This window comes from Rhinolophus hipposideros (genome assembly GCF_964194185.1).
Source record: "Rhinolophus hipposideros genome assembly, chromosome: 21".
Classification (NCBI taxonomy): Eukaryota; Metazoa; Chordata; class Mammalia; order Chiroptera; family Rhinolophidae; genus Rhinolophus; species Rhinolophus hipposideros.
The window spans coordinates 45,062,543-45,077,392 of NC_138067.1; the positions used below are offsets into that span (position 1 = coordinate 45,062,543).

The 14,850-nt window shown below is 51.3% G+C and overlaps 2 protein-coding genes across 2 annotated transcripts; both read right to left on the reverse strand.

Moving 5' to 3' along the window:
* Positions 1-44: 44 nt before the first annotated feature.
* KLK9 (kallikrein related peptidase 9) lies at positions 45-11,382 on the reverse strand. The gene is made up of 6 exons (XM_081031230.1): positions 11,261-11,382; positions 5,710-5,847; positions 5,386-5,542; positions 2,398-2,663; positions 1,103-1,239; positions 45-697 (listed from the first exon to the last, which is right to left on the reverse strand). Exons 2-6 carry the CDS (start codon positions 5,819-5,821, stop codon positions 545-547), a joined length of 825 nt encoding a protein of 274 aa, XP_080887356.1. The 5' UTR covers positions 5,822-5,847; positions 11,261-11,382; the 3' UTR covers positions 45-544.
* Positions 7,520-13,967, reverse strand: KLK10 (kallikrein related peptidase 10). Its single transcript, XM_081031223.1, has 6 exons — positions 13,764-13,967; positions 13,269-13,373; positions 12,545-12,725; positions 11,552-11,826; positions 11,261-11,394; positions 7,520-9,864 (listed from the first exon to the last, which is right to left on the reverse strand). The coding sequence occupies exons 2-6, from the start codon at positions 13,357-13,359 to the stop codon at positions 9,712-9,714; spliced, it is 834 nt and encodes a 277-aa protein (XP_080887349.1). The 5' UTR covers positions 13,360-13,373; positions 13,764-13,967; the 3' UTR covers positions 7,520-9,711.
* Positions 13,968-14,850: the final 883 nt, after the last annotated feature.

The window sequence follows — 14,850 nt, forward strand, 5'->3', positions numbered from 1 at the left end:
ACCTGTTGCCCTTCCTCCATCCCACAAAGCAGGCAGAAGGAGGGCACGGCTCCGCTCTTTATTGTAAAATCATCCAATGGATCTGAAGAGAGCAAGACCCTTCCCTCAATTTCTCCCATACAAGTACCGCCAGGTTTCGAACCCTGGATCCGCCACGAGCGGGGAGCCAGACCCTGCCTGCGTTCCAGTGGGAGAAGCCTTCGCGCCCCTGACGTCACGGGGGCGGGATCCCTGGCGGAGGGGCGGGGCCACACAGGGCGGAGTCCACAGGGGAAGTCTCATTGGCCAAAGTTCCTACCGAGGGCCGAGCCACCGGGTGATGCTGTTCCACCTGAGGTGGTAACAGTTCTTGGTGACGTCATAGAGACCTGGCTACTTGGGTGGAGGTGCCTCCCTGCTCCATTCCGAAGGGGGTGGAGCCTAAAATCCAGAAGGCTTCTCCAGGACAGCTGAGGCCACGGCTGGAGACCATTGAGGCTGGAGACCTGCAGTTTCCCCCTGCCCTGTGCCCACCCTCCTCTCTTGGTCGTCCAAGGCAGAGGGCTCAGTTGTCATCCATTGTCTTCCTGATCCAGTCCACGTAGTGGCATACGCTAGTATAGACAGCGGGGCGCCGAGGTCTGGAGCAGGGTTCTGCTCCCCCAGACACCACACCCGCCAGGGTCCCGTGGCAAACCAGGGGGCCTCCAGAGTCACCCTGTGTGTGGGAGGAAAACAGAGAAACTATTAGGCTGGACTATTCACGACATTACACAGATCACGTCCTCCCTCCCAGGGACCCCTAGTTTCTAACACCCCCAACACTGGAGTCCAGGTCTTCAGTCCCTCCTCCCTCAGACCCAGGAGTAAAAACTCATAGCCTCCACCTCGCCCCTGGACCTAGAATTCTGGGCGCAGGCACTCTCTTCCTCCAGGACTTCGAGTCCGGACTCCTAGTTCCCTTCTTCTTCAGATCCAGCAATCCTAGACCTTGTCCCATCCGCCCCCAGGACCCAGCTATCCCAACTCCCGACTTGCTTTGATTCAGGAAGTCTGGGCCTCCAAGTCCCTTCTCTCCCAGGACCCAAGAATCCCCTCCCCCCCCCCTCAGAGTAGCTCTCACCTGGCAGGAGCCCCGGCCCCCTTCCCACAAGCCGGCACAGAGCATCCTTTTGGAGATGTGGCCTGGATATGCCCGACGGCAGAGTTTAGAATCCAGGATACTGATGTTGGCACACTGCAGCGTGAGTGGGTACTGCACTGTGGAGGAAGGAGGTCATAGAGGATCAGCAGCTGTCCCCATCACACTCAGCGGCACCCCCCACTTTCTTAAGGAGGATCCATGGAGCCACAGCATAAGATTCCCCAAGATAGAAACAAGAGATAGTGACAAAGAGAGAAACAGATGTACATGGAGAAGGAGGGCGGAGGGAGAGAGAGAAGATGCAGAGAACCAAGAGGCAAGAAGAGATACATATTTAATTCACACAGAAAAATGAGACCATGGAGAGAGATAGAGACCTCTTAAGGGGAAAGAGATTCTCAGAGGAGGCCATGAAGAAATAGGGAGAAACAGGCCCTGTGATATACAGTGAGAAGGCAGCGGGGTAAAGGAAAGGAGACTAATTTATGGGGAGATGGTTATTGATAGAGACAGAAATAAAGATTTAGAGATACTAGGTAAAGCTAAAAGGAGATACAACATATAGAGATAGCTATGGATACAGATATACATATATCCATGTATATAATGTACGGATTCAAACTCAGATGCAGGGGCTTGATGGGTAAATAGACGTGGGAGGAGGGGACTGTGCATGGGGACCACAGCCAGTGGGATGAATTGTACCGGTCTTGTCTGCAGAGGGTGACTTCCACTGCCTCTATCCAATGATGGTGACTATTTTGGTAATGTGGGCCCAGCGTTGTCAGTTGGTGGAGTTTTTCAAGCAAATCCAGAAACTTGACTTTTATGTAAAAACTCCCAGGTTTTAGATGCTGGCAGCAACCAACACACACTGTTTTTTCCCCAAGAGATTTTGAAAAGCAGTACTAATGTGGGAAGCCAAATTTGGGTAATAGGTTGTTGATTTGTGACTCTGAGAGACCTGGGCCTTATTTCGATTTTAAGATGCATATATTTTAACGTTGACACATCCCTGAAATCAGCATGTGTCTTCCAGTAAATGGTGCCACACCAGTATCAATGAGACCTTCTTTTGCCCCCACTCACAGTGGGTTGTGAAATAATGAGGCATCTTACAATGTACATCATCTTAGATTTGATGGAATATGTGGGTGGGCGGAGAGATAGATAGACAGGTAGATGACAGAGATGAAAAGGCAGAGACAGAGAAAGAGGGAGGATTTAGATCCTCAGCATGAGACTTAGGGAGTGTGTCATGGGCAAGGCTGTACCCTTGGGGCTGGACACGGCCCCCCAGCCAGAGATGAGGCATTGGGTGCCTGGGGAGACGCAGGTCTGGCTGAGGTTGAGGGGCTGCACAGCAGGTCCCAGGTATGTCTGCCTGGGCAGACGGATCAGCATGATGTCATCATTGTGGTCTTGGGCGCTGAGGTCTTTGTTGAACCCAGGGTGGGGGAAGAAGTCCGTGACCCGGATCAGTTGCTCTGGACCCTCCCATTTCCAGAGGTGGTGTTCCCCAAGGCGGACCCACAGATACCTGCTGGGACAGGCCTCATAGGTCAAGCTGAGTGTCCACCAGGGTACTATGTGACTCTCCACGAGCCATTTATCCTCTCTTGGCCCCCATCATCTATGTATGACCCAAGATGGCTGTGTGATTTTAAGCAAGGCACACACCCTCTCTGGGCCTCTGCTCCCCACTCCATCTCTTCACCTCTGATTTTGTAGCGCTCCCCCAAAAGCTCACACCCTTTCCTAAGTCCATGCCAAGTGAGCCACCTTCCTACTTACCCCACTTGGAACTTTGATGGTGACCTGGGTCCCCTGGAACTCTGTAGGGGGGCTCCACCTACAGCACAACAACAGCCCCACCTCCTGCTCCCACAGGTCTGGTAGCTTCTGTGGGGAGTGGCTCTGTGTATGTTCTAGTGTGTATGTATGGAGGGGGATGGGATATGGAAAATTCCCCAATTTGGGGGTCATCTGTGGCCTCAGGTTTTTCCTGTCTGTCGTATCCCTTACCAGTCAACGCATTTCTTCCTGAGCTCTAACCTCAAGCCCTCTCACTGCAGTTCTAGTCCAGTTTTTCTGCTCTGGGTCCATGCCCTGGACAGCTGGGGATGCTTTGGGGGTCTACATGTCCACCCCCCCCACCCTGCCTCCAGCCTCTGATTTCTAATATTAGGGACCAGAGAATTCAGGGTTTGAGCAGTATGAAGTGTTATTTCTATCTCTGTGCCTCTCTGTCACCTCTTCTTTGACTCTGTGTCTGGGAAACCAGTCTCCCCAACCCCAACTCGTCCCTTCCCCAGAATCTCTTTTACTTCCCTATCTCTGCTTTTCTCCTTCTTTGTCTTCGGATAAAATCTGAACACTGTTCTCCTAGCCTGATATAATGACCTGAGCTAAAAAGAGGCCCCATCGGCTGGCCCGGTGGCTCAGACGGTTAGAGCTCCATGCTCCTAACTCCGAAGGCTGCCAGTTCAATTCCCACATGGGCCAGTGGGCTCTCAACCACAGGGTTGCCAGTTTGATTCCTCGAGTCCCGCAAGGGATGGTGGGCTCTGCCCCCTGCAACTAAGATTGAACATGGCACCTTGAGCTGAGCTGTCGCTGAGCTCCCGGATGGCTCAGTTGGTTGGAGTGCAGCCTCTCAACCACAAGGTTGCTGGTTGGACTCCCGCAGGGGATGGTGGGCTGCACCCCCTGCAACTAGCAACGGCAACTGGACCTGGAGCTGAGCTGCGCCCTCCACAATTAAGACTGAAAGGACAACAACTTGAAGCTGAACGGCACCCTCCACAACTAAGATTGAAAGGACAACAACTTGACTTGGAAAAAATGCCTGGAAGTACACACTGTTCCCCAATAAAGTTGTGTTCCCCTTCCCCCAATAAAATCTTAAAAAAAAAAAAAGAGGCCCCATCATGGAACAATGCCTGAAATTTCCATATAGCATCCTTTACCAGCACCTGAGCTTCATGCCTGGAAAGACTATCAAAACAGGACGAACAGCCCCTTTCCAGACATATGTAGAAAGCATTTCTGCATCAGATAGATTCTAGGATTCTATTAGAATGTTCAGAATCTAAGATTCTGGTACTCTAGAATTCTAATACCCTAGGAATCCATGATTCTAGGATTCTATGAGACTCGAGTTTTAGAATGTTATGAATCCAAGATTTTAATGTTCTAGATTTCTCTGGATCAAAAATTCTAGGATTTTAAAATTATCTGAATTAAATCTAGGACTTAAAGAGCCTAGAATTCTAATACTCTGGGAAAAGAAGTGTAGAATGCCACCATTCTAGAATTCTATAAATTTATGATTTTGAAAATTTAAGAACCTAGGATTCAAATAGTTTGAGACACTAGAATTCTCCAAATTAAACATTTGGGGATTTTAAGAATCTGGAATGTCAACATTCTGGGTATTAAATCCACCAGATTCTAGACATTTATTAATATAAGCTTCTAGAATTTCCTTGGTTCCAGATTCTAGAATTCTGAAAACACAGTATTCTAGGATACTGTGAATCAAAGATTCCAGGACTGTGAGCATATATATTCAATGAACCTATAGCCAGAATACTCTGAATCCAAGACTCTACTACAGTGCGGTCCTGTCCAACTAGTAAGCACTTGAAATGGGACTAGTCCAAATTGAAGTGTGTCCTATGTGTAAAATACATGTCCGATTTCAAAGGCTTACACAAAAGAGAGTAAACTATGTTATTCATAGGTATTTAAACATTGATTACATGTTAAAATAATATTATTGTAAGTATATCAAATTAAATCTATTATTAAAATAAAATGTTCTCATTTCTTTGTTTTTACTTTTTTAACATGTTTACTAGAATAGTCAAACTTACAAAATGTGGCTGAAGTTATAGTTCTGTTGGACAGTGCTGCTCTGGACTTCTAAGATTCTAGTAGTTTCTGAATCTATGGGTTCTAGAATTCTCTGAGGCTAATGTAGAATCTTTTGGATCCAAGATTTTAGAAGTCTATGATTCTAGATTTCTCTGGGTTAGAATCTAGGATTCTAAGACAGTAAATTTCAAATCTTAGATTCTTAGAATCTTAGAGTTGACTCTTTGTAATTCTAAGAGTTTTGAACTTTTAGAAACTATTGAAATAGAGGCTCAGTCCTTCCTGCTTACATCTCCCTCCCTCCTCTACCAGAGGCCCTTGCCCCCCCCCCCCCCCCGCACCCTTTCCTTAACCCCAGTTCCCTCCCCAGAGTAGTCACTCACCGCTTCTGGCAGTGGGCAGCTGTGAGCAGCCATCGGTCACTGATGAGGGACGCTCCGCAGAAGAGGCGAGTGTGGTAGAAGAGGCCAGCCTGCCAAGGCTGCGAGTTGGGCTGGCATTCCTGAGCCCCGATGGCTCTGGTGTCTGCCCAGCTGTTCCCTGGGGGCAGGTGGGAGGCAGAAAGGTCAATGAAGAGCAAGGTGGGAGGCCTGGGGAGAGATGCTGAGATGCCTAGAGGGCAGGAGCAGAAGTCTGGGAGTGTGAAGGGCAATGTGGAGGGGCGGCTGGGGCCATGGAAGGGTACGGTTGGGTAGCAGGAGCCTCACCTGCCAGGAGAGAAAGAAGACCACAGATGAATCCCAGCTTCATGACCTCTGGGTGCCTGGGTCCTGGAGCCTGGCTCTGGCATCTGTGCTTCTTTATGATAAGCCATGCCATCTCCTTCCTCCTCCCTGGGGCCACCCCTGTGATTAATCCAGGTTGAGAAATGTCACAGGGGGAGGGAGAAGCCCTGAGGCTTGACTGGAGGCACTGAGAAGGGAGGCAGTGCAGGGGGACCCCCTGTCAGATTGAGCTGGCTGCCTGCTGGGTATGGGCTTGAATGAATGGGGGAGAGGGGCTGGGATGTGGGGTCTCCAGAGAGGGGGAGCCCTCATTCCCCATGACCTCTGGATGCAGGATCTGGATACAGGGTATTCTGTGGCCTGCAGGAGGAAAAGGACGAGGAAGAGGAGGAAGAGGAGGAAGACTGCTAAGGTGGGGTCCTGGAGAAGGAGCAAGTTTATCTGGAATGAAGCTGTGGTGAGCTGGGACTGACCAATGTATATGAGGACCACCCAGAAATCAGGCTACAGGTGAGAGAAAGAACCAGGACTCAGAGGGAAGAAGCCACGCAGGCAGACAGGATGGGAGTGAGGTGGGGAAAAGGAAAGACATTAAAGACAGAGGGAGATAGAGACACAGAAAGATCCAGGAGGAGAGACAGAGAGACAGAGAGATGGGGGGGGGGGGGAAAGAGAGAGAGAGAGAGAGAGAGAGAGAGAGAGAGAGAGAGAGAGAGAGAGAGAGAGAGATATTCAGACTGAGAGAGGCAGAGACCACAAAGGTGTTTGAGAAATATGGCCCCAACTGGATTAACCTACTCTTCTCATAACTTAATCCCTTCTTCACATCCTCAACACTGCAGGGACCCAGGTGCCCAACCTGCCTGGAACTAAGCACTTTTCCCTTTCTCTTAATACTACCAGAAGTTGGCTAAGTCCTAAGAACATTCTCTTGTTTTTTTCTCACCCATCTCCTCCCCTCCATTGTCCTTTCCATCACCCCATCCTCCCTGCCTCTCTCCCATCCTTCTTCATCAGGTGGGCAGCCCTGGAAGGGCCAAACCCAGGTCTGACTCATCTATGTCCCTAGAATCACCCAGTTCAGGCTGGTCTCATGGGGAGGTTTCCAAATACGTTAATTAAATGAGCGAATGTCTTTCTCAAGATCTTTCTTTCCTGGTGAACTCCTACTCATCCTTCAAGACCCAACCTAAATGCCCCCTCCTTCAGGAAGCCTTCTCTGATTTCTCCAGGTAGACTCCATCTTTCCTTCCTGAGCACTCACAACCTCTTCCACTTGTCACAAGCCTGATTCCTACGCTGGATCTGGGCTCCTTTGAATGCATCTTCACAATTGTATAGTGGTTGGAGCGTGGACTCTGGAACTGGACTACCTGGATCCAAATCTCAATGCTGGCAATTACTAGGTGTGTGACCTAGGGCAGGTCACTGGACCTTTCTAGTTTCTCCATTTATTGAGCAACGATAATAACCAGGGTTGTAAGGGGATTAAGTGAATTCACACATATGAAGCGCTGACAACAATGCCTGGCACATAGTCAGCATTCAAAAAGTATAATGTTTCTCCATCTCTTACAGAGCCCTGCACTGCCTCCATCATAATACATATCACCCATGACTGGAGTTATCTTACTCCCTTTCCAGACAGGGAGGTCTTGAGACTCGAGGACTGAATATCCACTATGTGCTAAGTGCCGTACTAATTGCTTTTAAGAACATCTTAATAGCTACTTTTATTGATTGTTTATTCTGTGCCTGACAGGTAAGCATTTCATGTACATTATCTCATTTTCATCTCACAAGAGTTTATTCAATCCCTCTTTTTACAGAGGAGGAAATTGAGGTAGAACACTCAAGTAATTAGATCAAGTTCACACAGTAAATGATAGAAAAACATTTCTTTCTATACCTGGTGAACTCCTATGTATCCTTTAAAACCTCATACAAATGTCGCCTCATCTGAGAAAACTTTCCTGATTCCTTTGGGAAGAGTCCTTGGCCCCTCCTTGGGGCACCCTGTACTTCTTTCTTTTCCAGCATTGATCAATTTGTGTTATTTGTTAATTCAACAATGTATTGAGTAGCTTTGTGTGCCAGGCACTGCACTAAGTGCTTAGAAAACCACAGTGAATAAATCAGAGTCCCTGCCCTCATGAACTGGGTGGGAGGAGGGAGAAGACAGATCATTATGGAGTAAACAAATGAATGAGATCATTTCAGTTATAATAAGTACTGTAACAGAAATAAACAAAGCAATGAATTGGTGACTTACAGGGATGGTGGAAACCCCTTTAGCCAGGATAATCCTGAAGGCCTCATTGAGGAGGTGACCTTTGAGTGAATTCCTGAATGGCAAGAATGTAAGGCTTGCCTGTCTCCCTGACTTGACTAGCAGCTCCTTGAGGGTAGGGCCCAGTCTGATTCATCTCCGGGAACTGGTGTAAGACAGGGTTCAACAAACACTTGTGGCATGACTAAAGGAATGGGTGAAATGCCTTTAAAAATGAATCAAGTTTTCAAGTTTCCACCTACTTCACTTCTGATCATTGCATAACAAACTCAGGTGATATGCCTGATTGATGTTTCCTGAATGTGCTAATGGGAGCAGGGGAAGAGTCAGTGGAAGGGACTTGTGCACCAGTCTTCTGTGGTCTGTGAGGGCAGGGACCTTATGGTCACAACTATATTCCAAGCCCAGCACCAGGCCTGTCATACAATAGATGCTCAATAAATTGGTGTTTGAAAGGGAAACAAAAACAATCTGAGCTGGATAGAAAATTTCTGTCGTGCATATGTTCATCTTATGTTACTACTCTGAAGTCCAGGCTAAGTAGAGATGCCAGGCCATTTCCTAGCTGTGCCTGAATTCTTGTATAATTGCCCTCACTATACCCCCAGCACAGGAATATTTACACGGAGACAGTTTCAGAGAGAGGAAAAGAACCCCTCCTCCGGAATTTTTAGAGCAAAATCTCAAAGCCAATTTGGGATGAGGATGGGGATGGAGTTGGACTTGAGTTATGGATATTGGATGGGGGATGAAAATGGAGAGCTGGTGGAGCTGGGATTGCAGCTGTCGGTTGGTGAGGGGATAGAGATGGAGCTAACAAACAAACCGAAACATTTCCCCTAAATTTCAGACGGCTTCTTTGTGTGAGCAACTGAAGCGGGGAGAGTTCCTCTGGTCTTAGAGGCTGGGATGGAAGCAGGGTGAGGTCGCTTAGGTTCCAGTGGCCCCAGGAAGCCAGAAAAGGTACCCAATGACTCAGAGCTGGCCCAGCTCCTTCTGGGACAGGAGATACTGGTGTTGGGTGGACCCAGATATGGGAAACAGTGGGAGGGAAAAAGGAAGTGGTTAATAGGTGCTTCATGGAACTTAAGAGGCGGGTGGAGAATGTGATTCTCCCATCAGCCCTCCCCTGAGGGATGAGGATGGGGATGAGGTAGGGGGTAGGATTGGGGGCTACCCCTGTTTTTTTCCCCAGGACAGAGAGTCACACAAGTTCTTACCAGGACCTGTTCACACATCATGACAACAGGTAACATTTGGTCAAGAGCTCACCACCCACTGTGCTAATGCTTTACTGAGCCATAATGATCTATGTACACACAGTATTTCATAGTCTCCTCACAACATGTCTATAAGGTAGGCACTTGTTTGTTTCCATTTTCCAAGTGAGGAAACTGAGGCTCAGCGACGGTACTTGACTTGCCTAAGTTTGCACAGCAGGGAGCGGTAGAGGAAGCCAGGTTGGATGACGGATAACTTCTCTCAGAGACTGGGTGATCACCGGCTTCCTCGCCTATCTTGCACAAAACTTTGCCCCTGTTTTCTGTACTTCGGGTTTAACATGGGCAGAGGACAGCAGTGGGCGGGGGGGTTGGTGAGGGAAGAGGAGAGATGTTAGCAGGTGTGGATGAGCGGCAGAGGTTTAAATGGGGCAGGGGGGTGGCAGATGGTGAAGGACTCGTGGGACCTCTGAGTCAGTTGGAGCGAATGGTTTTCTCTATCCAGGAGGCGTACTTGCAGATCTGAGTGTAGACTGCTGGATGCTGAGCAGAGCCACAGGGGTAAATGCCCCAGGAAAGGATGCCTTGAAGGGTCTCATCACAGACCAGAGGACCACCGGAGTCACTCTGGGGGTGGGAGGAAGGAGAGAGCGAATAAATACACCAATGCGAGCGAGGGCTGTCACTTCGGGGTCTGGGGTATTGATGGGGAAGGAAGGGCGTGGGATAAAGATGAGGTTGGGGTGGGGTTGGACTTGGGTTATGGGTGTTGGATTGGGCAATGAGAATGGACATGTGATGGAGCTGGGTTTCTAGCTCCTGACAGGAGCTGCATCTAGAAATAGGGATGGGGCAGAGACTTAGGGATGGCTTGAGGATGTAATGAGGTCCAGGATGGTGGGGGATGGGGTAGGATTGGGGAGAAGCATGGGAAAATGGACCCAAGAAGGCAGAGTTGGACATGGGGATGTGAATGAGAAAGAGACTATATAATAAACCTGACAAGCTCAGGGGGCTACATGGCAGGCCGGATAAGCTCAGAGGCTGAAACCGTGTTTCCCTGAAAATAAGACCTAGTCGGACAATCAGATCTAATGCGTCTTTTGGAGCAAAAATTAACGTAATACTCAGTATTTTATATTATATTATAGTATAGTATAGTATAGTATAGTATTCTATATTATATTATATTATATTGACCCAGTCTTATAGTAAAATAAGACCAGGTCTTACATTAATTTTTGCTCCAAGACACATTAGAGCTGACTGTCCAGCTAGGTCTTATTTTCGGGGAAACATGGAAGTAACCACACAGGACGGTCTGATCACAACTTCCTCACTGACTAGGTAATAGCAGTTCATCTCATCCCAGGCCTATACACTTCCTTAGCAAAGGTCAGTTTTTACCTTAATCAAACCCTGTCCATCCTTATGCATCAAGGATAACACGCCTTTGAAATGTGAGAGTAATCTTTTCCGTGGGCATCAGAGCACAAGACCACACAACTCCTCATTATCTTGTAGTCTGCATACCATCTCTGTACCATTTACCATAAATGTGAAACGTTAACTGTCCGGTACCATCAATGCAAAGAATATGTAGCTCTCCATGTTACTTTGTATCCATTTCTAGAGATTTCCCTGCTTTTCTTTCTCCCGCTTCCTCAATCTACCACCAATGGATTTCATGGAACCTTTCTTACTTCTTTCCTTTGATGCTAATGTATAAAATAAACCACAAAACTGCTTTTCTCTGGTGCATTTTCAAGTCCGTTGAGACCTTGCTTCCAAGCATGTCCTCAAAATTTTGGCTCAAATAAACTCTTATAAAATGTTTACATCGGTTTGGATGTTCTTTTGCTGACAGGGAGGACATTGGTGTCGGGAGAGGACAGTGCTGGACATGGGAATGACGTTGGCTGGAGTGGTTATGAGGTTGAGGACAAGGGTGGAGCTTTTGCTTTCTTGTAACTACCCTATGCTCGTGCCCATGAGTCAGAGACCCTCCCTGGCCAGTCCTTACCTGGCAGGGGTCCTGGCCCTGGTCAAGCCCCGCACACAGCATGCCGTTGGTGATCACGCCGGGGTAGAATACCTCACACTCTTTGGAGCTCAGGAGAGTGACCCTGGAGCAGCTCAGGCCCTTGTTGTACTTCACTAATGGGAGAAAACACCAGGTGATTCCAAGCTCCAGCCCCAGTCCTCCAGGACCCAGACTATTCCCATCCCAGGCCCCAGGCTCTAGCTCCCTCAGACCCAGAAACCCCAGTCCCCCTGTCTCTCTTGCCAGAGATACAGGGCCCCCAAGTCTTGCCTCTTCGGGCGGCTGTGGTGCCCCAGCCAGCAACCTGGCACTGGTCTCCTGGCTGAGCACAGGTGTAGGGCAGGCGCAGGGTCTGGATGCGAGGCCCCAGCACAGCGGGCCTGGCCAGTTTCAGCAGCATGAGGTCATGCTCATCTGTCCGCCTCGGCAGGATGGGGCCTGAGCCATGATGGTATTTGGGGTGCATAATAGCACGAGTGGTCCGGCGGAGCTGCTCGCCTTGGAGAAGCAGCAGGTGGTCATCCCCAACTCGAGCCCACAGCTGCCTGGGGAGGGAAGAAACATCTGGAGGCAAAGGCTTTATAGGGGCTGGGACTGGACTCTGAGTCCCTGGGAAGGAGGGTACAGGCAGTGGGCTGGGGGTAGACACCAGCGTTCTGGCAGAGGAGGGGGTTAGGACTGCTGGGACTGAGGAAGGAGGGGCTGGGGGCCTGGTCTCCTGGGTCTGAGGGAGGAGGGGTTGGGGGCCTGGTCTCCTGGGTCTGAGGGAGGAGGGGTTGGGGCCCAGACTCCTGAAGCAGTGGGTGGGGGAGAAGAGAGCTGGGGACCTGAATTCTTGGGACATGGGAGAAACAATCAGGTGTTTGGGTCCATGTGTTCTGCTGGGGGTCTACCTGGGTAAGCCTACCCTTTCCTTCCTCCCCTTATAGGGACTCATGAGGTGAACAATTTCTTTTAGCTCTAAATTCCTGTCTACACTGACTTCTGCTTGTTACGCTCAACTATTTACATCTAATGGATGGAACCCAAGGAGAATCAGCTGGACAGAGGTGATACATGGGCCTTGAAACCTTGAGAAGGACCATACCGCCCTCCCGCGGCCACAGCACAGCCCCATCTCTCCTCCTACAGTAAGCCCTCCAGGGCTGACCCCACACCGTGCGGGGAGAGTTCCATACCCTCAAGTGCCCCAGCCCTTCCCGCCCCCTCCCTGGGGCCTGCCTCCATAGCCCCTCCCTGGTGTCCCTGAGGAGCTCCCCCTACTTGTTGTTCCCGCAGTGCGCGGCCGTGAGCACCCAACTCTTGTCCACCAGGACACCCGCGCAGTGGAACGCGAGGCCGTTGAAGAGGGAGACCTGCCAGGGCTGCGAGCCGCGCGCGCACGCGGCGCCAGAGGCCTCGGGGTCCCAATCCGTGTCGTTTCTGGGGAACACCGCCTCTGCGGCTGGAGAAAGGAGGTGGAGATTAGAGCAGGCAGGGCGGGGCAAGGGCCGAGTTTGGGGTCCGAGCGCAAGGAGCTGGGGCTTGGGGCGCCGCCAGTTGGGTGGGTCTGGAGGGGCAGGGACAGAATGTACAGCGTGGCGGAGGGCAGGAGGACAGCAGCGGAGCGACAAGGGGGCGGGGACAGAACGCTGCGCCCGGTGGAAGAGGAGTGGGTGTGGGAATAACGCCGCCGGCTGGAAAAGAGGACAAAGGCAAAAAGCGATAACGTCAGACTTAGGATAAAGTAGGGCGGAGTGAGGAGGGGCGGGGCAGAATGGAGCGGAGTGAGGGGCACGGCGGGTGGGGGAGGGGCGTCTAGGGCGGAGCTCAAAGAGGGGGCGGGGCTGGCTTCTGGACCGGGCCCGCTTCCGACTCCTAGGTGGGTGCTGGGGTCCCAAGGGCAAGGGCAAGAACAAGAGCAGTGCGCGGGGGTTGGTGGTAAGAGCTCGCTCTCCCGTCGCCCCCGCCCCCGGCGCCTTCCTCCAAGCCCTGTCCCCCGCCTCACCCCAGAGTTGCGCCACCAGCAGCGGCAGTAGCAGCTTCGCCCTGGCCCGGGCACCAGAGGCGGCGGACAGGTGGAGGTGCGAGGGTCTCATGGCCTGGACCTAGACTGGAGGGCGGGGGGGGGGGCGGGATAAAACATGCCCTGTCAGAGACCCTCACCCCGCCGTGCCTGTCCGCCCAGCCTGGACCACTCCAGGAGCCTGGCACCCGTTTAACCTGCGACCGACAACCGCAGGGGCGGGCGGGCGATTCCGGCCGGAACTGCGGTAATAAGCTCAATTATCCTAATGACGCCCCTGGCTGCGTCCTGCTGCCCTCCCAGCGCTCTAGGGGAGCGCCCTCCCGGCCGGGGCTGCCCCCGCTGCCAGCCTCTCAGCGCTTGGGGTTTCGCCCTCCTTCACAGGTAGGGTGGGGGTCTGAAGGGAAAGCTAGCTCAAGCAGGGCTCCTGCTGGCGATCAGGGGTCCCCAGTTAAGGTGAAGTGCATCCCGCCTCACCTGGGAGTCGCCGAAGGGAAGAGGAGGAGGCCCAGAAGTGCCTCTGCCCTGCCGTGTGGGCCGCCGTGATCTTCTGCCCTGGGACCCCTGGCCAGGCCTTCCCTTTTAACCCCGAAGAGTCCGGAAACTTCCCCACCCTCCCCGCAGGGGCTTTCCCTCTCCCTAATTATATCGTGGGTGCGGCTGGCATCCAACCTGGGCCCCAGATTCCTGCTCTGGGAAGGGCCCAGACTTCTCTCAGTGCCAGAAACACCCTTTTTGGAGCTGAATTCAGTGGGGGATTTCCCTAGGTCACCTGTCCCAAGTCTTCCCAGATGGGGAGACAGGGTGACCCGTCTCTAGGGAGCCTGGGGGTTCCATGGAAGGTGTTGATGGTGTTGAAGATAGTGTGGTTTTGAGAGAGAAACAGAAACAGTGATATGCATGACTGGAGTGACAGTGTGAGAAGAAAAACCAAAAGGCTGCCAAGGAGAGAGGAAGGCAGAGAGATAAGACAGATTAAAGGAAAGAGTAGGAGCGACAGAGTGAGACACACAGAAACAGAAAAAGGAAAATGGGGAGACGAGCGAAGGAGGCAGAGACATAGAGCGGCTGGCTGCTCTGTGCTTCAGCCCAAACCCCCAGCCTGAGCAGTGGGCTCGGTGTGTGTTCCAGTGACTAGGCCCTTGTGTGTTTGGGGGGCAGGGAGCTCGTGTCATCCCAATGTGTGGTCACTTCACATCCTCCCTGCCATCGCATGTCTCCAGGTGACCCACAGGCCCATAAATCACAGGAGGCTGCAAGGGGGCATGAACATCACCTGGGCCAACTCCCTCACTTCAGGTGAGGAATGGGAGGCTCAGAGAGGGCAGTGACTCACAAGAGTCACACAGCAAGACCACCTGAAAACCTGAAGGCCCCAGTTCCAGCTGTGGGCTCTTACTCCTCATGCCAGCTGCCTCCCCTGCAAGGGGAGCAGAATGTCAGAAAAGAGCCTGAGTGCTGGACTATTTGCCAGGCACCTTCTCCAGTGAAACTGGTTAATTCCAGAGGCTGTCCAGCTCAGCACTGCCCAATGGCACTTCTGCAACGACTGCATGTGCTATCC

Excerpts from the sequence above, each read along its gene's own strand:
- KLK10 (XM_081031223.1), bottom strand. The coding sequence starts at position 13,359 with ATGAGACCCTCGCACCTCCACCTGTCCGCCGCCTCTGGTGCCCGGGCC. Across the intron at positions 12,726-13,268 it reads GCTGGTGGCGCAACTCTGGG|CCGCAGAGGCGGTGTTCCCC; the intron begins GTGAGGCGGGGG and ends TCCTTTCTCCAG. Across the intron at positions 9,865-11,260 it reads AGGGCCAGGACCCCTGCCAG|AGTGACTCCGGTGGTCCTCT; the intron begins GTAAGGACTGGC and ends TCCCACCCCCAG.
- KLK9 (XM_081031230.1), bottom strand. The coding sequence starts at position 5,821 with ATGGCATGGCTTATCATAAAGAAGCACAGATGCCAGAGCCAGGCTCCA. Across the intron at positions 5,543-5,709 it reads TCTTCTTTCTCTCCTGGCAG|GGAACAGCTGGGCAGACACC; the intron begins GTGAGGCTCCTG and ends ACCTGCCCCCAG. Across the intron at positions 1,240-2,397 it reads GGCCGTGTCCAGCCCCAAGG|TGCAGTACCCACTCACGCTG; the intron begins GTACAGCCTTGC and ends CTTCCTCCACAG.